Source organism: Berghia stephanieae, chromosome 2 (genome assembly GCF_034508935.2).
Source record: "Berghia stephanieae isolate SIO BIC M18660-M18661 chromosome 2, UCSD_Bste_1.3, whole genome shotgun sequence".
Classification (NCBI taxonomy): Eukaryota; Metazoa; Mollusca; class Gastropoda; order Nudibranchia; family Aeolidiidae; genus Berghia; species Berghia stephanieae.
The window spans coordinates 128852113-128877112 of NC_088361.1; the positions used below are offsets into that span (position 1 = coordinate 128852113).

The 25000-nt window shown below is 35.4% G+C and overlaps 2 protein-coding genes across 7 annotated transcripts in view; one reads left to right on the plus strand and one right to left on the minus strand.

Moving 5' to 3' along the window:
* The window catches only part of LOC144966604 (ASNSD1 upstream open reading frame protein-like), a 9532-nt gene extending 6243 nt beyond the window's left edge, over positions 1 to 3289 (plus strand). Inside the window, exon 4 of the mRNA XM_078903311.1 lies at positions 1 to 3289. This exon is cut by the window's left edge and continues 449 nt beyond it. The gene's annotated coding sequence lies outside the window, so the exon portion shown is untranslated.
* A 2368-nt stretch (positions 3290 to 5657) lies between these two features.
* LOC144966605 (ATP-citrate synthase-like) overlaps positions 5658 to 25000 on the minus strand; it is a 70261-nt gene continuing 50918 nt past the window's right edge. For all 6 annotated transcript variants that reach the window (XM_078903312.1, XM_078903313.1, XM_078903317.1 and 3 more), the window contains 17 exons: positions 24165 to 24412; positions 23718 to 23770; positions 23161 to 23276; positions 22596 to 22700; positions 21722 to 21813; positions 21055 to 21159; positions 20435 to 20516; positions 15440 to 15550; positions 14886 to 15013; positions 14410 to 14503; positions 13628 to 13782; positions 13123 to 13273; positions 12691 to 12834; positions 12115 to 12228; positions 11583 to 11665; positions 10823 to 10899; positions 5658 to 9765 (listed from right to left, as the gene is read on the minus strand). In XM_078903312.1, coding sequence (XP_078759438.1) covers positions 9650 to 9765; positions 10823 to 10899; positions 11583 to 11665; positions 12115 to 12228; positions 12691 to 12834; positions 13123 to 13273; positions 13628 to 13782; positions 14410 to 14503; positions 14886 to 15013; positions 15440 to 15550; positions 20435 to 20516; positions 21055 to 21159; positions 21722 to 21813; positions 22596 to 22700; positions 23161 to 23276; positions 23718 to 23770; positions 24165 to 24412 — 1974 coding nt within the window. In that variant the 3' untranslated portion in view covers positions 5658 to 9649. The remainder of the gene's footprint in view (positions 9766 to 10822; positions 10900 to 11582; positions 11666 to 12114; positions 12229 to 12690; positions 12835 to 13122; positions 13274 to 13627; positions 13783 to 14409; positions 14504 to 14885; positions 15014 to 15439; positions 15551 to 20434; positions 20517 to 21054; positions 21160 to 21721; positions 21814 to 22595; positions 22701 to 23160; positions 23277 to 23717; positions 23771 to 24164; positions 24413 to 25000) is intronic.

Below are 25000 nucleotides of genomic sequence, written 5' to 3' on the forward strand. Positions count from 1 at the left end.
TTGATTGTCGATTTTTATAGCTATATATTTTTATCTTGCTTTCAAAAATTAAAAAAAATGTAAATGTGCAAATGTTAATGTTTTTTTACCTCATCGTGTTTAGATATTGTTTATGAGAATACACTATACATTTGACTGTTTCCCTCTCTGCAAAGGAGTCAGGCCAGGACAAAATCAGGTAGTCACATGACAAAGACAGAAAGCACCCTGAAAAATGAAAATAGATATAGGGGGGTAGGAGACACAGTAAAAGAGACCTCCCTGCTCACTATGGGATGTTAAAAGACCCCACCCCAGGGGTGGGATTAAATTCAAGGGGTATCTAGTGTTAATTGGTGTCCATCACAATGTATCTACAGTACTTTCCACCAGATCTAGCGGACCCGGCTAACATATGGTTTCGCCTGAGCCTTACATGGAGGGAAACACAGTTGGATGGATTTGCCTTTTTGTAAGATATGATATTTCCCTTGTAAATCATCTGTAGTAATTAGTAATACAAGGGCTGTCCCAGAAATAAGGTAAGTAAGCTCGTAACTCAAAAAGTTGTGAATGGAATTGAATGAAACTTACAGTAGTATAAACTTGGACATCATTTATTTACTTCTCAAGGTAGTCGCCGTTCCGATCAATGCATTTCCTCCATCGTGACAGGAGGGCAAATGCCCCCTCCCTAAAAAAATTGACGTCAAGACATTTCAGGAAATTCTCCACTTCTGAAATCAATTCATCATCGTCGTCAAATTTTTTTTCCACCCATGTGTCGCTTAAGGGGCCCAAACAGATGGAAATCTGATGGGGCAAGATCTGGGCTATGAGGAGGATGTGGTAAAACTTCCCACGTATTCCTTTGGAACCAGTGCTTGGTCATGTTTGCAGTATGGGGAGTGGCATTGTCATGTTGAAAAACGACTCCTCTGCTGAGCCGACCGGGTCTCTTTCGTCGTATGGCCTCTTTAAGTTTGTTTCACAGTATCTGGCAGCGTTTATGGCCTGACCTGGTTGCAGAAAATCAATCAAGAGAACACCTTTGGCATCCCAGAACACGGTGGCCATTAACTTTCTCACTGAATGTTGCACTTTGAACTTTTTGGCCAGTGGCGAAGAAGGACCTTTCCAGATCATCGAATCATTTTTTGATTCTGGCATGTTGTGGTGAACCCAGGTTTCATCACCAGTGATCATATGGTCAAGAAAACACACAGACTGTTCAGCAGGCCCTAGGTCTCCACCAGAGGTCCAACTCACATTTGTTGCTCATCATGGACTCGTTGAAGGAGGTTCTGTGACACTTCTTTGGACCACTCAGTTATGGGAGTAGGCATCTTTGTTTTTATGCAGATCAGAATCTTGTTCATCAATAGTGCTGAAACGTTCAGCACTGATGCACAACAAAATTATCTTTAATATTCACTTTACAGATTTTGAATATCATCATGGTTCAGGAGATATGGCTCTACTTACCTTATTTCTGGAACAGCCCTCGTATCTTCTTCGTGTTCCCTGTAATAAGTAATATGAAAATGGCAGGTGGTTGGATGGGAGCATCACCCTTGAATCGTATACCTATGATGTTCGCATGGGTGTACGATCCGATAGTGATGTCGTTTCTTCTTCTCTTTACTAGCCTATCCTGCTTCTTTGGTTTGTGATTGTATTTTTGACAGGGGATATTTTTTTTTCTGTAAATCTTCTGCCTGTTTGTTCTTGGTTATTTATAATTTAGCTTATGATATCTTTAGGTTATGATTTTGATTTACATTTGTACTATTTTTGTTAGATTGCTTGTTTTTTTGTTTCAGCGGTCTCTCATATAACCTCAATTGTGTTGGAAGAGACCTAAAGCAACAAACAAACCAAAAAAAATAATATGAAAATGCTTATTTTGTAACCTTTTTTATGTGTATCCCTTTGATGGAAGTCGTGTGGTGGTATCAGTGTGGGACTTTGTTGTGGTTTTAGACTAGTACAAGGATATACAATGCAGCGTCTCGATAACGACACCCTGAATAGCTACATGGTGTTCTGATTCAAATTAATTTTTGTATAGTAACAAAAAACTCAATATAGCAGCATACATTTTAGTAAAAACCCTGTTTAGCATCAAGGATATTGCTGAAATTGACACGATACAAAAATTCTATTTTTTTTTTTTCCAACCAATATGATCCTTACTCGGTCCTCATAGCTAATTATAATATAGCTTTACTCTTCTGGTCCCAAACCCGTATAAACGACAGAGTGAAATTGAGGTAGTTCGAGCACTAATTGTGATGAAAACAATGAAAATACAACGAAGTGTTAAAGCATAACTTGTAAGCCCTTTTACATCAGGGGTAATAAACTTTCTAACACGGTTGTGACGTGTCTAATTATAATAATCAGTGGTCTGCGTCTTTCAATCTTCTTTTTCCGCCTGGCAACTCAGCAATAACGACAATCCTTGATAATGACATGATTTTCCTGGTCCAGACGATGTCACTATTCAGGGGTTGAACTGTTCCTCTCATGGATCTACCTCTGATCGCTGTGAAAATAGTTCCCTTTGTCTTACATTTTCTTGATAGATTGATCCACAGGGTGATTCAAAAGGGTTTGTATCTTGAAATGTGAAAAACGGAATAGAGATAAAAACAAATGGTTTTCTGTAGATTAGTCAACAACCTTTAATTCAAACCATAATTACCTGTAAGTAGTCCTTCAAAGCCATGAGGCTCATGGAGCTGGAGTTTATCCCGGTTTTTATAGCGTGAAATGGACAATAGCAATTGCTTGCTATCCTTTGTTAGGACACTTGTCTATCGCAAAGTACTTTCCATCAGATCGAACTGACCCAGCTACCCAATCACTGCTAGGATTGATCTCTGTCCCTTTGCGTTTATAGCAAGTGCTCTACCAACTGAGCTATGGAGAACCCCTAATTACCTGTAAACATCCTTGCTAATGCACTAGTTTTATTCCTCACTTCCTCTTGGTTATTTCATTGGGTGAATCTGCTAACTTGTCGAGTATTTTCTCCTTCCATCTCCCAATACAGTCGAAGCCCGTATTTGGAATGCCTCTTTATCAGAACAGCCGCTTAATTGGAACAATGTCTGACAGAATTTTTGCTATATAACTATCACTGGTTAACCGGAATGGTTAATTGAAACGATTTCATAGCTTCAGCAAACATTTTAAAGAATTTTTTTCTTTTCAAGTTATCAAAAACATGATTATTCCCATTGAATGGAACAAGAATGCATTCATCCCATGTTTTTAAATAAACCAAAAAGTCGGTTACTTAAAATATTGGCATTGAGTCTATCGATATGGTATTATCTTATACTTTAGCCATTTGTCAGTCTTGGTGAACAAGAAATGATTAATTATTGCGTGCATGCAATGATTGATTTTCTTTTGACAAGGGAAGACGCACTAATTACAATTGTAGTGACAGTTCTAAAAACAAACTCTCGACTTACTTTAGTGCATATGAGCAGTCTTAGATAAAAGTAGTCTATGGAGTTTATTCTTGATTCTGTAGCATTGGACAATCAGAAACAATTGCTTGCTGCCCTCTAGATTGGACATTAGTTTCTTGCAAAGCACTCTCCAAACAGACCCATCAACCCAATCACTGGTAGGTGGACAGAAGTTAAAAAAAAAAAAAAAGCTTGAATGCACGAAGGACCGATACCAGCCTTTTTGTCTATGAGTAACGCAAGATGTGAACCATTTTGTTCCAAAAAAGTTATATAGCGTTTAACTTTAGGTTGATGTATAATTAGTTGTCTCCCCTTCCCCACCTCTCCAGATATTTTCTTACAATAGTCTTTATAGTGATGGGTGAGTGACTTTAAATCACATTGCTTAATACAACGCCAAAAGTAAATGGCACCATGTTTCACCGATCACACAATAAAGACAAAATGTGCCCAAGACCAAGTAATGTGTTAGCATTTATATATATAATATAAATAGTAGAGCTGGGGTGGGAATTGGTTTATAATAAGGGTCTTGCAAATACTGAGTCTTTTAAGTCAAAGTCTGTCAAACTACCAGTCGCTTGGATTGGTTTGCTGTCATGCACAAACTAAACCTAGATATAATCATTTTGTGACCTAGATGTATTGTTTTGTGACCAAGATGATCGTTTTGTGCGTGCAGGCCATGCGGGTAAGTGCAGCAAGCAATTTGCCAGTCAGAAAAAAAAAACCCCTGCGTTTGAACCCCCCCCCGAAAAAAACCCAACAACTTAACCTTTCAAAGGCGAATTCCAATCTTACTTGGACCTCAAAGAAAATCTTACCGTTTTCATCAAAACACAAATAACAGCGATGCAATTATAGTTTAAATGAATACCAAGTTGCAATATTCTTATTGCTCTTCTGGTGGAAATGATTTATTCTGCATTAAAAATAATATAAAGGGAAACTAACAAAAAATCAGTGTCACTGGCAAAGGGTTAATTGCACTAGACCTGCACCGTCCAGCATCCTGTGACACTCCTACCTCACTTGCTAATCATTAAAAAAATAAAAAGAGTAATCAACAATTCTGAGTTTGAAAAAATAAGGGGAGGGGGTAGCAATGTAACCCTTTAATGGCAACGCGATTATATTATAGATAATTAAAGTCTGAGTCCTGATGCCGATACTCTGACTGCTCTCTTGGTGGAAGCGCTTTATTCTCCATTAACAATAATAAAGATAAAAGGAAACTATTATCTGTAAACAAAAAATCAGCTTTGCTGTTAAAACACCTGCATGTCAAATATCCGAGGCACTCCCAAGTAGCACATCATCAGGCAACCGTTCTCTCTTTCGTCTTCCCTCATGCCCCCTCCCTTCAACCCTTATCCCTCCAATCTCATAGTAAAACGGAAGTTCCTGTTCGGATTGTGAATTGTTTTCTCTTTCATCCAATTAAAAAACCAAGACATCGGGTCGCTAATTTACTAAATATTGGATGTGAATTGGTTTGAAAGTGATTACAGTTCCGAATTCAATACTACTGGTCACGTCATCCACCTGATGAGTGGACGTCTTTGATTGTTTTTTGGTTTTGTTTGTTCTTAAAGGTTTTATGGCGCATGCAACACATTTAGGTCCTTTCAGCACCAGTAAAAGTAAAAAGGGAGAGGATGGGATACAGAAAAAAATCTAGATTTACAATTAAATTATCTGAGAAAATGTAAGACAAGGGGAATGGCTCAAATAGGGAACATGTAGATTCCAAGAGCAAACCATCAATTTGCTTTGTGTGAGATCACCGAAGTATCATCCAGGCCTAAACACAGGATCCCACCAAGAATAATACACTCAAATGCTTACAAAACATATGTATTCAAAACAAAAAATAATACAGTAACATAGCAGAGAGATGATTTACAAGGAAAAAAATCCCAAGGAAAATCTCTCAAAACTAATACAACACACTTGACTATTTCCCTCAAAGCCAAGGACTTCGACTTGGTCAGAATAAACCAAATAATCTAATTCCAAGGCAAAGACAGAAAGCAAATCGGATAACAGATAAAGAGAGATAGAAAGCCCAGCCTACTGCCCGCCATTGGAGGTCAGAAGACCCCACTCAGGACTTTGATTTCATCAAACTCGTAGAAAAATATGTGATTGGAAATCCATTAAATACCAATAAAGAAATCTAAAAAACAATTTTATTTAGTTTTCCCATTTTTTAATCGCCCTCTCTAACAAGATAAATCGAGACAACATTCCTACTGAAAAATTGTAGAATTCATTCCATAATCAACTATGGATTGCTAAACTAGCAGACATCACAGGCTCAAACAACGTACGACACTCAGTAGGTAGGCCTATCAATCTAGATAGATTCATTACATTTAAAAAAATTAACAAACTGTTAAGCCATAATCATTGAACTACACATATCAAACCACGCAGCTACTAAAGATAATTGTGGTTATGGTAATTTAAACATAATACCGCATTTCTAATGCTAGAACAAACATTCAAAAAGCCTGAAATCTAAAAAAAAACACACTGCAGTAATGCTTGAACACAATACAGTTGATGTAAAAATTATATAATTCATTAATTAGAGTTAAAAAGATAAATCATTATTGCTATAGTGCAAGTGGTTTCCCTCGAAAAATGAAGAAGAAATATATATATTAAAGTAACAACAATCTTGATATCACACAAACCATACACTTTCATCATAATCACACAACCACACATTATTTCATTAGTTCTTCCATGTAATTTCACCATTGCGTATAAAACAATCAATCAGTTCCATTCAATATTCAAATTGTCTGATCTAATGACTAATACTAATAGACACAATCTCAATCTTTGTGCTGACCTTGGTCTATCACCTTGATTAGCTATTGTAAAAGGAAGAATAAACGATGAGAACAAAACAGCTGGATGTGAGAATGGAGGATTAATTTTAGACATAAGACAAATCATAGTTGACAACCATCGCTTTACTTTGAAGTCTGTACACATGTATTTGTTTGTTTTTTAGGGTTTTACGGTGCTGGCAACACATTTAGACCATATCAGCGCCAGTAAAAAGGAAGAAAATTGGATAGTAAAAACATTCTAGATGTACAATTAAAAGGACTTGAGGAAAAAGTAAGACAAAGGGGAAATGATTCAAACAGGAAACATGTAGATTCCAAGAGCACACTATCAATGTACTTAGTTTGAGACTGTTTGAGATCATCTAAATGTCTTGCCCAGACACCAGCACAAGATCCCACTAAGAGGACTGCACTCAAATGTTTACAAATCTATGTTAAAGATGAACAAATGACCGTATATAAATAACAGAGAGATGATTTACAATGAAAAAAATATCATCTCCCAAAACTATAACTCCCAGCCAAGGACTCCGGCCAGGGTCAGGACAAAACTAAGTAATCTCAGTCTAAGACAAAGACAGAAACAACTCAGAAAACAGATATAAGGGGATAGAAGTAACAGCAAATATCTCCCTGCCCTCCATGGGAGGTCGAGAATTTTGCTCTAGTGATTCTAGTATTAGACCTAAAAACAACGACCTATGCATTATATCTAAGAACACATGAAAATTTATATCTGGGGCAATGAGTTAAAAATTTCATCGTTAATAACGAGGAATGATGGTTTACACATTCAGCCCTTTCTGTGCTGGGTACACATTCACAAAATGGATAGGCAACCCTCATACAAGGAACATTGCACCAAAGAGCCACATATTGCATATTGTCTTTTTCATATTTTTTGAGTATCGTTGTATGAGAAAAGTAGAACTGTGGTCGTTTAGACTGAACTGAAACGAACATATGTCATCAAAAAGACTCATTTTATAAAATTTAATAAAATCTAACACCGTATAATATGCAAAATACTATAACACAAATATTTAATCAATACATTAAAAAAAAAAAATGGAACAGAGGTGTATTAAATACAAAAGATATATGAGCTATGTCATAAAACACATCGAAATTGTTTAAGATGGGAAATATAATACTTGAATAAGTAAAAAAAAATAAGAAGACACCTGACTTAGCATGGAAATATAATGTTTTTATTAGCTGATGAAAGGCTGACTGGTGTGGTCCAAAGAGATGGATTTTTGAATCAAGGATTGATGTCAGTCAAGTCCATCTTTGGCGGTGTAGCAGTACCAGACTGTCCAATATTTTACAAAGACAACCAAACTCAAATGTCATATATCCCGCAACTTTGAAGCAACCCACGTCTTAAAACTCTTTTACAGAGCGGCACACAAAATCTCAGTCTTTCACAATGGATAAAATTTTCTCCCGAGTTATCTCCCAAAAGACAAGCACACTGAAATCATTTACATATTCCTTTTTGCTCATGGAATTCAGGAGGTTGTGAGAAGCAATGTTCATTTACCAACTGACCCATAAAAAAATGATACCTAAAGAAAACTGCAAGAACTTTTCCCCTATGGCACCAAACTTAAATGAAAGCAAATTGGCACCTTTTCGTTCATAGATTTAACAAAAATTGAAAGTACACCAGATCTATCTCAAACACGCACTACAAAGCCATTTAAATTAATGTGCTTTTACTCTCAAAACTTACTTCATGATAAAATCAGTCAAACACAGCTCCAGTTTGCAAATTAATTTGCCATTGACAAGAGGAAACAAAATGGTCTCCCATGTAAAAAATCAATATTAAAATGGGCTTGTAAATTTGATCCCTTGAAAATAAAACCTCTGGGTAAAAGTCAGTCTCAAGTAACAGTGGGCAATAATTCACACAAAGTACCCACAAAAAGATCAATGCTGTTCATAAATCTTTGATGGAAACACCCACAAAATCAAAACGCTGTTGCTGTCTTCAGCTTGACATTATAATAGACGAATTCTAAAACAAGATTTAGAATTAAAACCATACAAGATACAAAATTCATCAGACACTGCCGCTAATGCCAAATCTAGAGTCAATATGTGTTGTTAGTTTGTTAAGGAAACCAATCACGATGAGAAATTTTTTTGAAGAAAAAAAAACTGATTCTCAAGTAAGGTCTATTTTATATGAACAGACATGTGAACAACAAAAAAAAAAACCCCATTAATTAGGGTTCAGCAAAACCTGATGAAGTTTATCGGTCTCCATAATCAAAAATTTCCAGTATGAGCTGCAACGAGACACCAGGACAAAATTGAACTTTAACTCTTTGTTGATCAAAATGAGAAAACTGATGAAGTCTTAGTATCATGTCAAAGTATTGGAAACGATTAGAGTAATTCAAAGAGGAATCAATGAGAAAGAATGCCAGAGGTTGCAATAGGATATGGAAGCACTCCATGCTGCTATCGTCTACCCCACTCCCGAGAAAAGGGATGCACCTGGAACATGTGTTATAATCCAAAAACTACTTTTGTAGATGTAATGTAAATGAGTGTAACAGAAATAGATGGTTTCTCAATTTAGTTATAACAAATTGTATTCATTTCTTCATGTACAGCACAGTGATGGATGTTTGTTTGGGTATCACTTTTTTTGGTCAGTATGTATGTTTGTAAATATAAAACTGTCTTGACCAATTTGGACCACATGACATCTTCAGCAGATGTTCATGCTACACAATAGTGCTTCAAGAACTATGAATTTTAAAAAACCTCAAAAAACACACCCTCCAGTATCTGCCATTACCTCCAAGACAGTAATAAAGTACCGCCAGACAGCCATATAAATCACAATGCTTCAATGTATTGTTAATAATAAATAATAAATCACAAATTTGAAAATATAATTGGAATTAATACGTGATCAAATAATAAGAGAGACTTGCTACTAAGACAGCCTGCCCTCAAATTATGGCTATGATATGAAAGTATCCAAAATATTCCCATAATCAAGTCTTTTCCCACAATAAGATAATTTAATAGCCCCATGCATCAAGTGCTTATAAAAAAAGTAATTTTATTGGAATGCATTTTAAAATTTTTATTTAAAATATCCATTAGATATTCTGTGAAACCATTAGACTAACTATTTGAGAAGTTTGATTATTTCTCTTGATAATTTGTCTTAGCTGCTCCATACACCTAGCCACAGAATTTCAATTTGAAAGGGCCCAAGCAGATTTCTGTCTATGGCAGTCATTAATCCATTAATCCTTTGACATGCTTTGTCTCCTCAGCATGAATTTAGATGGAATCCGAGTTGGCTTCGGATGTGTTCGTTTCTGGCATAATGTATGAGATGTCATCCCAAGGGTGGCGATACAGACCCTGCTTTAGTCTCTTCTGGTCCAAGAAATGACCTGGAATGGGAAAGCAATGATCACAATTTATACTAAAAATTCTATGTACAATATTCACTTAATTCTAGCACGCTGAATTCCAGCATGTTTGGCAATACAGCAAGTTGGAGCTGGGTGACAAAATTTTGGATACATAAGAAGTCATTACCTCCCATGAGCATAGAATTTTGGCAAGGTCTGATTCTTGTATGCTTTTCGGCTTCTTCCGAGAGCGAGCAAGCGCTAATGAATAACCTGTTTTTTTACAACGGAATATGACATCCTTGAAAATGGCTACTCTAGTTTAATTAAGAATACTAAAGACATTTCATTCAATTTGTTACCATTCATTTCAATATCTAATCAAAAGGACTTCTTTTAAAAAAAACTTTGATCTGAATTAGAATACACTAAAAACATTTCATTTGTTCTGTCACTGTCACTACTCGTTTTTATGTCTAATTCAATTGACTTAAATCTGACTTTGTAAATTAATAATTAGTGACTGATACCCTTTAGACTTTGTGCACCATTTTCTTATTCATAGTGACATCTGCATGGAAAACCTTGGTTATCAGGGCTTATGGTTATTGTGCGGCTATGTGGTCTAGAGGTATGACACTCGCCTTCGGATCAGAATGTCCTGGGTTTGAGCTCTGAGCGGTGCATAGTTGAGTCCTTGGAAAAGGCTCTATATTCACATTCTGTCACCATATTCAGGTTTAAAACAAGTACCTAGCCGTTAACAGCATTGTACTTGTCGAAAACATTTTAATAATAATATCACCTAACAGGCATCATGTCTCATCCTATGTGTTAAGTGTTGCTGTTGGCTATGGGCTCCTTGTAAAGCTCTTTGAGTATATTAAGTGGATATTACGCTATTTAAAATCTCAAGCTTTTATGGAGCAGGTTCAAGTTATTAATTATGACCACCATAATAATGGGTATGACAGTAAATAAATAGACAATCACCTTATTCTCATTTTAGAAACACCAACAACGTCAAAAGTATCATATCACATCAACACTCAACAACAAAATCTTCTCCCACCTCCCTTCCCTTTCCCCTGCTTACCAATGAATCCCATGCTTCGTCCCAATACAAACAAGGCATTCAGGGCTCCAATGTCCACAAACTCAGCAGCCTCTTCCCTGAAAAGTAATAATAATAAAAAATCATTACATTAATTGTTTAAATATTTCAATTTGTTCATGGCATTACGTCTTTCAAAAATAATTGTCTTGAGTATACAGATGCGTTGCAGGAGACAAACAATGAATCTGTATTTCCTTTACAAAAGAAAAAAACATTAATAAAAATAAACTAAATGTATAATTTGGAAACAATTTAGTGGACAAAAATAAGACGCTATCCCACAAGTCTTCCACCAAATATGGATAATAAATCTGAATCTGGAAGAAAACAAATATCTGAATGTGACCAAATTTTATGTAAATTTGTAAATGGGTTTTACTGGTAAAATTGACAATAACCAGCTTTACGAGAACCATTTCACATTTAATATCTATGAACTAAATATTGCACAGCAATTTTTTTTAATGGCAGGACAATTAGTAAGGCCAGACAATTTGTTTAAAAAGGTTTAGTGCATTGAGATAGCAGGTAAATTGCATAGAAGTGGCAAATAGACCCAATATTATCAGTCAGCCCTGGCATTCTAGTAAAATACGCCTGCTTTACTAAGATATTGAATCCATTATAAACTCTTGCTAAATTATTTTTTATATTTATATTATTTTTTAAAAATAAAGGAATGCAATATTCTATATATTTCTCCAAGTTCCCATCCCTCTCAACTTATACTTAATCTTACCTGGTAAAACATCCACAGTTCCGGAGTAAATCAACAAAGGCTACACCTATCAAACCGTCGACATTGAGAATCAGATTGGGTTTCTGGCATGGAGGAAAGAAGACTTATGTCAAATTTATGGTAATTAACCATAGGGGATGAGGGAAGGCAGATTGAGTGGAGAGAGTATTGACAATATTTAACATACTATTCACATTCACAATTGAAGGACAATCGATGCTAATTTTGGTTATTAGAATGGAACTCAGATTCAGTGGGTTAAAGATTCAACAGAAAATAGAAATATATTCATGTTTTATTTTAAATACTTAACATAAGTAATGACAACTCTTGCATCAGATATAATGAACGACCCGTATTCCCACCAATCTTATTGTATCCAAAATCTGTCGCAAAACTTTATCAAGTCAACATTATTTAATAACCAATGCTTCATCAACATACGAAACAATGGAAAAATGAGTGGTACAACAACAAAAAAAGGCTTCAACTAAAAGAACAACACAACAAAAACAAAAAAGACTCTCACTACCTTTGACGTTGTGATCTTTTCCACTTCAAGTGCGTAATTCAACAATGGGCAAGCTGGGAAATTTTTCTGAGCGTAATCTTTCAAAATGACGACTCTCATGTCAGGATTGTTGATCTGTCAATGTTTAAAGAAAATTTATATACATATATACACTTTTACATACATACATACATACATACATACATACATACATACATACATACATACATACATACATACATACATACACGCACGTACACACACACACACACACACATATTTTAAGGTACTGTTTAAAAACTTGTGATGATCCACAAAATCTTCCAAAGATGTTATGGTCTATTTCATAATTACTTGGATATAAAATATATTTGCTAAAAAATAGTATAAAATAAGTGTAACTATATAGATATAAGTTTTGACACAAGTATTCTAGAGTTATACGTTAAAGTCATTGAAGGCTGATTTGTCTTCATAATAGTGAACCACATAAATTTTTATCCCTAATTTTACTTTGATTGAAATAAGTAAAATGAGGACACAATCCGTTTCTTGTTATGGTAATAATTTAATCTCATGCTGGAAATATGGACATACCGACTTGACCCTGTGACCAATACCCATAATTAGATTGCCCTTCTTCCTCATGTCATTGACAAACTCCATTGGGATGAGGCCACTATCCATGGCTGTGCTGAACTGTTTGGCAGCTGCGTCAAGGGCACCTCCAAACCTGTCTCCCTGGAAAGGGAGAAAAAAACAAAAACAAATACAGCATCGCTTCATTATTCCTAAATTATATATATCTTCAATTTCATGAGAATAAATAAATATGTGGTTCAATTCACTGCAAAGATACGATTTCTTACGTTTACCCATTACATTAAAGTAATAAAAAAACATTTGTGAGAATCTAATTTACAACATGATTGAGAATCTAATTTACAACATGCCCCCCCCCCCCCCTCTTTATGACATCAGTTATGACAAAGCTACTAATGACACTTATTGCAACAGTCCCTTTCTTACAATTGTAAGTAGCCCTGAGGTGAGTGATGAAATGAGATCTTTCCCAGCTCTAGCACACACAATGGTATTATGAGCTCCTGAAACAGCTGGTCCATGGTCAGCAGTCACCATCAGGCACATCTCTACAAACTTGGTGGCATAGCGGGGAAGTCTGGATAGTAAGGAAAATAGATTAAATAAGCACTAAAATTTAATACAAGCTTTCTTTGAATTCGCAGTGCCATTTTAAATATTTATGAAAAGCAGATTTTGTTGGATCAGAGTTTTGAGTTAGATATAAATTTATCATATCCAAGCTGCACTGTGCTAGCATTTCACAGGAATTCTGAATAAAATGTTGCCAAAGATCTTTAAAAGTAATTTCTCTAAAAATCTTTAGAAATATTATTTTATTCATTCGCTTATATAAAAATTAAAAGAATAAATGAGTGCAACTATGCGATTAAAAAAAACAACAAACAAAGGAATAATAATGGAAATAAAGATCTTGTATTTTGGGTAGTACCTTCTCTGGAACCAAAGCAGACTGAGCACTCCTCCAATGCCCATGTCCTCTTTGAAGATGTCAGTGATAGGGATTCCAGCATAGAGGAGTTCTTGTCCTCTCTCATCACAGATGGATGTCATGAAGGATGCAGGTTTTCGGATCAAGCCAAGTTCCTGGAAATTGGAAATATCGCAAATGTTAAATAAATGGACACAACACAAAATAGTTTTATATGTCTACAAAGACAGTGCACATTTTGAAGAAAAATGTCCGCAAGGCAGAGAAATAAGGAATGATAAATCAAAATGAGAACGACATGAATAAAACCTCTTTAATTGTATATAGGATAAGGATGAGAAATACTGTGCAAAGAAAAAGTGAAGATCTCAAATCACAAGATATTTAAACTCTATGTAAGACTGTGTTAAACATCAACTCCAAACTCCACAACCTAGCGGTCTTAAAAAATACCCATTACTTGAAACAACATACAGACCTCATTCCGTGGATAAATAATTTATGCTAAGTTGTGTTTATTGACTGCCATAATTAATTTCCAAATATTAGAAAAAAGAAACAACATTCTGTTGCCTACCCCTCCCCCAAACATTTTTTTAAATTAGAAAAAAAAACCCCTACAAAATTTAATGTATCGAAAATGATTGATTATATAATTGAACATATGATTGATTTGATGTCATTACTAAATATTCAATCGACTTTTGCTAAAACCAAAATTAAAATATTAACAAGCTGACGATTTGTCAATCTGGCAACAAGCTTAGACGCGAAATACTTACCCTAGCCCAGTTGAAGTCCATTGGAACAGTTGGTGGAGCAGTCTCCGGCTTGGGCACTATGGTCCCATCTGCCAAAAGCTGTGAATAAACATCACTAGGGAGAGAGGAGAGAAAAAAAAAGTTTGACATAAGCCAAAGACAAAGTTTGAGAGAAGGTGTCTTGGAAAAGTGTACATCTTTGACAGGTGTCCACACAATGCAATTTTATATTTTTTATATTCAAATATAAATTATTATCAGGTTCCACTTCTTCTTCTTCCTTTTATTATTATTATTATTATTATTATTATTATTATTATTGTTATTGTTAAATTATCATTATTATTATTTTATTTATATTATTGTTGTTGTTGTTGTCATTAACATTGTCGTCATTGTCATCATGGACGTTTCCATCATCAGCATCATTATCATTGCCATTATCATTACCATCATTATTAACTCGATGAGCTGAACCAAAGTTGCATTGCACTTACTGAATGGTAGTTCCCAGTTCATCAAAGCTTCTGGGTACGACTGCCCCTGCTGCTCTTAGGGCTTCGTTTTTAGCATTGGCCGTCTCAGCATCAGCATTGGCACAAGCACCAGCATGACCAAATTGAACCTGGTGTAAGGATTGCATGAGGAGGAGTATATTTTATAAAATTATATATGGTAGACTAAGGGGACCTCTTATGGTTGTCAACAAGATTTTGGTCGAATTCTCCACGTTTGAAACATTGAAAATTTCTTAATATGATTTTCAGGAATAAATTTTTTTCTTCTTATGTAACGAGAATCATACCAGCTTTTATAAAAAATATTCATTTACCCTTTTTTTCTCTTTTTCCAAAATCAGTTCCAAGGACAAACAAAGAGATTCCAGCAGATCCCAAAGGTTCCGATAGAAAATAAATAACTTTAAGTGAAGATGAAAATGCATATAAAAATGAGTTAAGTTACAGTTAAAGTTGAAAATGAAAAACATTTAAAAATGTTTATAACTTCTTAATCTATTTCCTTAATTTGTGATGCGATTCTCCATACTGACCTCAGAAGTAAACATTTTAGCACAGGTTCCAATACACCAGGCAATGACTGGTTTGCTGACGATTCCTGTCTTTAGAGCCTCCACCAACTCGTACTCCTCAACCCCTCCAACCTGTCAAAGAATAAAAGGTCAAAGGGTATAAATATAACAATTACAGAATGGATACACATGAGGGAATAATTGTTGGCTATGTAATATTAAGTAGGTATCACATTTTGGCTTGCTTTTTCATAGTTTTATTTCATTAATTTAAAAAAGAAATATTTAGGATGAATTCTTAAGAAAATTACATCTTATAATTTTAATTCTTTATAAATCTAAACAATGTTTTAACCTTCGCAGTACGTCGTGGGTCGAAAACGACCCAGAGGTTTTAAAAATTGCTTATGTTTTGCCATGAATTTATTGACCTCTACCCTCAATGTAATCTAAATTTAACCTTTCTTACAACATACTCTAGTGGTGCTATTTCGTTACTTACAGAATTTTACCAAATATGACCTTTTAAACTTTGGACCCCCTCCAAGTACGTCGTGGGTCATTTTCAACCCATACATAATATATAGTAATTTATGTCGTGGGTCGATTTCGACCCAGATATTATATCAAGCAAAATTTTCCAGTATGTATTATCACAACAATTTTCTTTTGTAATGGAAGGCTTCTAAACAATTCCCTAACGATCTAAACCTATGAACTTGATAATTAATGCGTATCGATACCATTTTAATGTTAGTTACAATACTGAAAGTACCCTTCCTCACACTTCTTGTACTTGTAACGAACTTCCTGTTGCTGTTTTCACATCATGGATGCAAGGCGGAATTTGTTTGATAACTTTAATCAGAATAATCCAACGGATATTAGTGAGGAATATAATGATCCCATCGGACCAGACAGTGATAGTGAACTAAACTTATTGATGAGCGATGAAGAAGAATTTATCCCGGAGCATGATGATGATGGATCGTCCAGTGATGCAGATTCAACTGATTCCAATAGTACCACCGATGATGAATCTGTACTAGGTATGTATATTTTTTTTATTACAGTGCAATGTGTGTTTGCGTCTCAAAGTATGTGGGTGGGTGGTGTGTAGATGTGATGTGACTGTGTATCTGTGTTTTGTGACATATTATTTGGAATTGTATTATTTCTAATTGTAGACCAAACATATTTTGATTTGCCAATGTACGTAATATGCATTTACCTAAATTTTGGTCTACCTGTCTCATTCATTCATCCAGATGAGACAACGGACGACAGATCCACCAGAGATGAGGAAAGGCAAGCTGTTCTGGTGCAGTCTCCACGGGACAGACACTTGGCCATTCCATTGTACCGGGCAAAAGATGGACAGATCTGGCTGAGTGAGCCGATACAGAGAAGTAGAACTCCTACTCAGAATGTATTCAATGTTCCGAGGAATATAATTCCAAACACTGGGAACAAGAAAAGTCCTGCAGAACTATTTGGGTTATTCCTAAACCAATCGATGATGAATGAAATTGTGATTCGCACGAATGAGGATGGTCGAAGGCAGAAGGGTGACCGTTGGAAGGAAACCGACATAGTGGAGTTGGATGGTCTTGTAGGAATTTTCCTAATGATTGGTGCACAAAAGCAAAATAAAGTTTCAACTTTAGTGATATGGTCAGACATGATTGGGCAAGATTATGTGCGGGCAACAATGTCACGTGAGAGATATTTTGAATTACTGGCTGCCTTACGTTTTGATAACAAAGAAACACGCCGTATTAGACAAACCACTGACAAACTTGCTGCATTTCGCCACATTTTTCAGATGCACAATGACAATCTTAGAAATCATAACATTCCCGGACCTTACCTTTGTGTGGACGAGCAACTTGTACCTTTTCGAGGTCGGTGTTCATTCATTCAGTACCTCCCCTCAAAGCCTGGAAAGTACTGCATAAAACTTTTTTGGATTTGCGACTCAAAAAACAGCTACCCCTTAAATGGTGTTGTCTATATTGGGAAGGAAGCTGACCAGCCGCCTCGTCAAACTGGAGATCTGACTTGTGGTGCATCGATGGTAATGCGGTTGGCAGACCCATTCACAGGAAAAGGGAGAAAAATAACCTGCGATAATTATTTTACGGACAATTTGTTGTCACAGAAACTAAAAGAGAAGAGAACAACAGTTGTTGGCACCGTCCGTAGGGACAAGCGCTTCTTGCCCAGCAAATTTTCAGCAAAGAAGGAACTGGACCTCTATGAATCAGCCTTTGCCTTCCAAGATGACAGGATGCTGTGTAGCTACCAGGGTCATCGGCCAAAAAATGTGATCCTGTTGTCATCGATGCACGGTGAAGCTGCTGTCAACACTTCAACTGAAAAGTGAAAGCCAGAAGTTGTTCTATTCTATAACGAAACTAAAGGGGGTGTTGACTCCATGGATAAAATGGCCCTTTCCTACACAACAAAAAGGGCAACAAGGAGATGGCCAGTGGTCCTCTTTTTCAATCTGATTGATCTCAGCACTATCGCGGCCAGAGTTCTGCACCAACACATAAACCCCAACGATCGTCTCAACCACAAAAATGCGCGGGGGGATTTTATTCGGGAAATATCCAAAACCCTTATGCGTGACCAGATAATTAGAAGAAATGAGACGCTCATTAGGGCATCATGCCCGCTCAAAGCGCTCTTCAAAGCAACGCTCAAAGACATGGGGGTGGACATTGAATTTTCTACTCCAGCATTGGGACCTTCTCTCCCAAACCAGGGAGCCAGAAAACGGGGTCGGTGCAGTATGTGTCCATGGCAGGCGGACAGGAAGGGGGCATCCCAATGCAAAAAATGTTGTGCATACCTGTGCAAGAGCCACTCAACAATTGTGTGCGATGCTTGTGTAAACTAAACAAAAATGAGGAAGCCAAGTCATGTTTAAGTTTAATTGTTCAAATGTTTTTTTTTTATTTGAAAGAAAGCAACAACACAGTTTTGTTTTTTGATTCAACTCTTTATTTCAATAATCACAAGTTATCTGTTTTCAATTTATTGTTTGTTTTATTTATTTCGTATGAGCCCACCTGCTTGTCTAAAAACCTTGATGCAAAGATATTTCAGCATAAGCTGTCCCTACACTGAAATGCGGTATACAAGGGAATGCGATCAAGAAATAAAGAAAGAAGTATACACATTAATTAATTAAACATATCTACATGTATCAATATCAAATACCTGGAGTCAAATTTCGGCCACTATCAATGGCTAATGCAGTTGGAGGCATTCCTGACACATTTATTTCACTATATTATATGGGTTGAAATATTTTCCCTCTTTAATTGTATGGGTCAAAAACGACCCAGGACGTATTTTCCCTCTTTAATTGTATGGGTCGAAAACGACCCAGGACGTACAATTTGTGTGTAATTATCGACGTACGGCGAAGGTTAATTTTAGCTACAGTCCTTTGAGTAAATCAATCACTAATAAACAGGACAAGATTGTAATATCTTTAAAATAGCATATGACTGATAACATCCATACAATGGTGTTTTTATACATAAATTAAAATATGTGACCTATCACCCCCAAAACCTGTGTCAGAGTGATGCAGATGCTAATATGGTATTTAAAGTTAAAATGACTAGAGGAGTGAAATTTCAGTCAATGTCACTATAAGTTATTATATTCATTCTCCTCAAAAAAGCAGAGAAACTTGAACCAAGTCTAATAGTCTTTATATAAGTTTACTAGGTGCTGATGGTGACAAAAAGTGAAAAAAGGAGGAAAATTTTGAACGCTGGCCTTTAAGCCGCATTTTTGACTGCACTGACCCTCACTTTTAAAGCAATTGAAATGATAAACTATCAATGATATTCTAGCTAACTTCTGGGAAACTGCACCTATTTTTTTCCACCACACATCAAATCTCTCAAGCCAGTAAATTTGATGGGGTGAAATGTCATTTTTTAAAAGGATGAATTCCTTCTCTGACTCCGAAATCGCGGAATTCCACGGATCTGAGGACAACCATCAGCACTGTTTAATGTTTAGCATCTACTTCACCCCATTGTAATGCCTGTTTGAAGTGGTGAGCCACATATATACCGTTTGACCAAAATTCAGTATGCCATCAGTTATCAGGAGATATCAGGCACCAATCTGATGATTTCGTGTCAAAAGTTTTATCACAGACAAGAAATTTATTGCTTTTTCGGTTGATACCAGCATTAGTATAGCAAACAAATTACTTTTTATAATCTTGAATTTTTTTCTACTGCATCTCATTTTGAAGTAACAAAATGTGTTAAAATTTTAATTTTAGCTTTTGAATCCCCGATTTTTGTTGTTTTCAACTAACACGAATAACAGTAAATAGAAAATTTCTGGAACAGCAACATTTTACAAGTCTTAGTGTGATATCTATTGAAAATAGAACTCTAACGACTTTTAACAACAAATGGTCACAATACCACACATCTCAAAAATGTAACTATAGTATTACTTTTTAGTCATGCTGAAGGAGGTTAGAAAACAGAAAAAGATCACTGATAACAAAAATCATCAAACGCCAAATGGAATTTTTAGGACACATTATCCGCCACCCTGGTTTGGAAATACTCGCCTTGACTGGAAAGATGAATGGAAAAAGAATAAGAGGAAGACAAAGAATAACGTATTTGAAAGGGATAAGAACTTGGACAGATGAAGCTGAGAAAGGTGGCGCTGCTTTAATAGAATTGGCAAGAGATAGATCAGCTTGGCGGAAGATGACCTCCGACGTCTGCTTCAGATATGGAACTACATGAGATGAGATGAAGGAGGTTATGTCTCAAAAAAATTCAATGTTATTAAGTGGTCAGTGTATTCTATTATCAGGAAAGATCAGCTGACTGGCACAGTAGGAGATTGGGAAACTCAACACAGCTCCAAGTATATGTAGGCCTTATATTTATTTTTGTCTGATAGTACAGTGTATTAAACATTGGATTACAACACATTTCATATTATTTAATGACTCACCTCTCCCAGCAACACCAGCATCTTGACATCTGGGTTGTTTTGATATCTCATAATGTGGTCCATGAACGTGGAGCCTGGGTATCTGGAATAATCAAAAACATTGTGCCATGAAAACCAAAGTAAAGAAAGACAACTGAGGCTTTATTTCAAAGTATGTATTGGTTTACAAGTTGTTCTTAATTTTAGTAAATACAATATGTGTGTGAACTTGGTAGCATAGCGCATCAGTGACTAACATGTAACAATATTCTAGCAATATTGAGAGTGGTAGGGATCAAATGGGTAACAATGATTGTAAACTATAGTTATGTTCTCGGGGGTGGCATTTTACACATATCATTCTACTTGATTCAGTTGTGAACATAAGACAGTTCCAAAAGGATGCCTTACAGGAACTTCTTGTGTATGAAATATAAATTTGGCTCCATATGGATTGCTGGGAAATAACTGAAGCATAGTGAAATGCATTTAGCACAGTGAATCAGTGGAAATGTACTGTATAAACATATAGACTGATTTTATTTGATTCTCATTTTAAAATCCTGTCATATGTCGATGTTTGGATAAAGAATGAGTTTTAAAGGTGCTAAAGTCCTGCGAATAGTGATATTGCAAACTACCTATCTCCTCCAATGGCAATTCCCTCCACTACCCCATCAGCATTCAGGGCCACAATGTTGTTGAGTTCATTGGACATTCCACCAGACCGAGACACATATGCAACACTGGAATAAAAAGAGAAAATTCAAATATATGACATTTCTTTATTGCTTATCATCAAAGTGAATAGAGCATATTTCCACCATTTAATTTTATCAATACCTAATTTCTCCAATGTCTAAAAATATACACTCTCTCCTTTTAACAATAAAATGATGAGGTTTCTCACTGAAGCCATCTTTGAGTGGTTGGAACAGTTTTTCAATCACAATTTTTGACAATGGATTAGTTTTTGTGAAAAAACCCCAAAAAGAACAAGTTAATGCAAGTCTAACATCAGTATCAGTTAGAATCTAATCTCAAGCTTAAGATGTCAATGTCTCTTACATACCGGATCTAAAGTAACTGCCAAGTTTTCAGTTCTTGCAGTATTTATTACCCATATAGCATGACCAAGTCATCTGGGCAATAACATCTCCCATCTGATAAGCCTGCGCTTATTTGCAGATGATACTCTCCTATTCAGGATGAACATACTTGTCAAGCAATAAAAAAATGGCATGGATGAATAAGCCGTTCTACCTTCCAACTTTTCTACATTTTCACATTTGCCCAAACCCTCCATACCTTCCAGGCCTGTACAATTTGGATGCCAGGATATTATCCAGCATTCCTCCAGTGTTTCCAATCTTGAAACATCCTGGCTTGACTCCGCCAACCTTAGGATAAATAGAAAAGGAAACTAAACATCAAGAATACGTGAAACAGTTTGAAAAATAAACATACAAATACAAAACAAAACAAACAAACAAAAAACAACAAAATATAAACAATCAACAATGCAAAAACAAAAACAAACATACAAATAAACAAACTATAGTTCTACGACGATATGCAGTAATAAAAAATTAACTATTAGAGAGATTATTCCTGCAGCCTTTATTCAACTTCATTCTTAAGTTAAATCCATATTAAATTCATAAAACACAAGATGACAACATGCTATGATATTCAATTATGAATGACATTCTATTATAAAGAAAAAACATACACTTGCAAAACAACAAAAGGAAACAACAGAGACATATGTATTCTGAAAATAATCGTATCAATTGGACACAAATACCAAACAGTCATCAATTGCACAAGTACTCTATCATTATTTTATGGAGAAAAGGAAAAGAGGTAAACCCAGAGTTGAAATGGAAGCACTTTATATATTATAAGGTAGTCAATTCCTTTGTCTTGGTTAAGAACTAAAAAGTTCTGCGGAAAATACAAGAAAATGAAGATTGCAGTGGAGGACTTATGTTCTACAATGAAGAAAGAGGATAGGAACTAAGTAGGTCTTTACTATGCGTAGCTAAACAAATGGTTAGGTGTAACATTATAGTTGAATGTTTGCATTTATTCTTCTAAAATATCAAATTATTATTTTTTTCTAGATTTGTGAGAGAACAGAGGCTACCCATTTTTATTGATTTCTGATCCCAAGTCTTACCGTGGCTGGTCCAATGATAGTCACACCCTTCTCCCTGGCTTCTTTGATTAAATGACGAGTGTTGTTTTCTGGGATGCCCTCAGCAATGATTGATATGGACCGGATCTGGAAATGTTTCGAAGAGATTTGAATTATTGACTTTACTTAAAACCACAAAATTTTGGTAGTAATGGTCTGTATTTTGGTTTACAATACTGAACGTGTAAAGAAGATTAATCAACTTAATTCCCCTCCCCGACACTTAATTAATTGCTTGATAATATATGCTGCTGTTGATTCATTGCTGGGGTATATTATTTTTGTTATAATCATCATTATTATTATCATTATTATTGATGTTATCATTATATTTTAATCAGAGTTTATATTTCTAATAGACGACATTAGTAACAAAAAGAATATTTCAAAAATATATTTTTTAATACACATTCCGCCCAAAAGATTTCTAGATGTAGGAGATTCTGATCCTCAACAGCTAACCTTGCAATCATAACAAATCAACTTCCTTGCCTAGAATCAACCTCGCCATAAGCAGACTGACTAAAAAAATGTTTTATATTCATACCTGCGAGTAGTTGAGTGTCTCCATGGTGCTATCATAAGCAGATCTCAATGAGGCAAAATTGACCAGGGTGTCTGCATTTGGATGATTCTTCATGCAATCTCCCATATTTTTATACACTGGAATGGAAGGTGAGACATTGGTTGTTGGTGAGCCGGCTTTTATAAGTTAGTGGACAACAGCTAAAAATATTTACTTGGTGCTAAATCACTCATTTTTGCGTTTTTACAGTGTAACTCAATCAGTTCCAAGCTTAAAACGTATACCAGTTGACTGCTCTAAGAAATGATTGGGATTTATTGCATATAAAAATAGTTTCAAAGACGTTGCCAAAAAACAACTTTAGATAAAAGGAGCAAAGATGATCACAGATTTCAGAAACGTTATTCATGGAACTTGTTAAGTATTTTATTCTAGTTTCCTATGTTGCACTTATGGAGTAACTGAGCAATATTAAGACAATATTATAGGCAATATTATAAAAGGGCGTTATTGACATTAGTGTAATAATCTCTGTATTGGTGGCTTGATATAAAACGTCAACGACATCACTTCCTTACCAGGAATAAGTATTTCCTTGTGGCCCCAGTAAAATTTCTGTTTATGATCTCCCCTGAAAATAGAATGGAATCCAATTGTTTTGTTTGAGTACACAACACACACACAAACACACACGCACACACACACACACAAAACAAAAAAAAAACAAAACAAAACAACAACAAAATCAAAACAAAACCAAAAAAAAAAAATCTCAAAAAAACAAAACAAAAACAATAAACAACAGACAATTTTTTTTAATTGAAAAGAAACGAAGACAAAATCATTTTTAATTTAATTTTATTTATTGAAAGATACAGTGTCAGATAACAAATTTGTAATGATTTGCTAAAATAAATAAATATATAAATAAATAAATAAAATAAATCAATAAATAAACAGATACAAGTTTAATCTCAGATTAAGACATTATTTAAGTTGCTATTATCAAACTTAGACAGACTCACGTGAATGGGTAGATCATGGCAACAACTGACGGTTTTGTTCTGGAGCAGACATAGTCAAAGTCTAACATGCCCTGGACGGCTCGTGCTTGCATTCCCCATATGATGCACTCTGTATTCTTGTCAAACAGGTTGTAATCACCTGGACTAGTGGCTGCCCCATTGGTCTGAGGGGATCTGACGTTGAGGGCCTGAATTTTGGCAGCTGTCTCCATGTCAAGGGATCCACGTTTACTGTTATGGGGGGATGGCTGGTTTGGGGTGCAGGGAACAGGTAATGGTTTAATTATAAATATAATAAATGGAATGATTTATACATCCCATTGCAATGGCTTGAACTAAACTCAATTTGTTTCACACTGATCTATTTATGGCTGTGTTTATTTATATGCCAAGCAAAGTAAGTTGAAAGCAAAGTTCACTTTTCAAATTAATGCGAGTCACTTGTCAGAAGTCCTTTCTGTTCCAGTCCAGCACTTCTAGATATAATATCAGGGATGCCCTTTGTTAAAATAACAAAAACCTGAAATTTTTCGTGTAAAGACCATATTTTATGACAATATTTTGTGCAAAGCTTCTCTTCCTCAAATGGTTTCCTTAAATCCTAGAAAAGGATGCAGATTCATCTGGCTTCCCCCTAACTGTTGCCTTTAAACAACCAATACTTTCGTCTTAAAAAACCCAACTCACCAATAACGATCAAGGTCAGACAGAAGATTTCAAAAAGACGGTTTTCCAGCTTTAACTGAAAAAAGGGCATCCCTGTGAAATCAGTCATTAACTACTGCAATGTATTCAAGTCATACTTGAGTTGATTGAATAATGTTTGTAATGCGTCT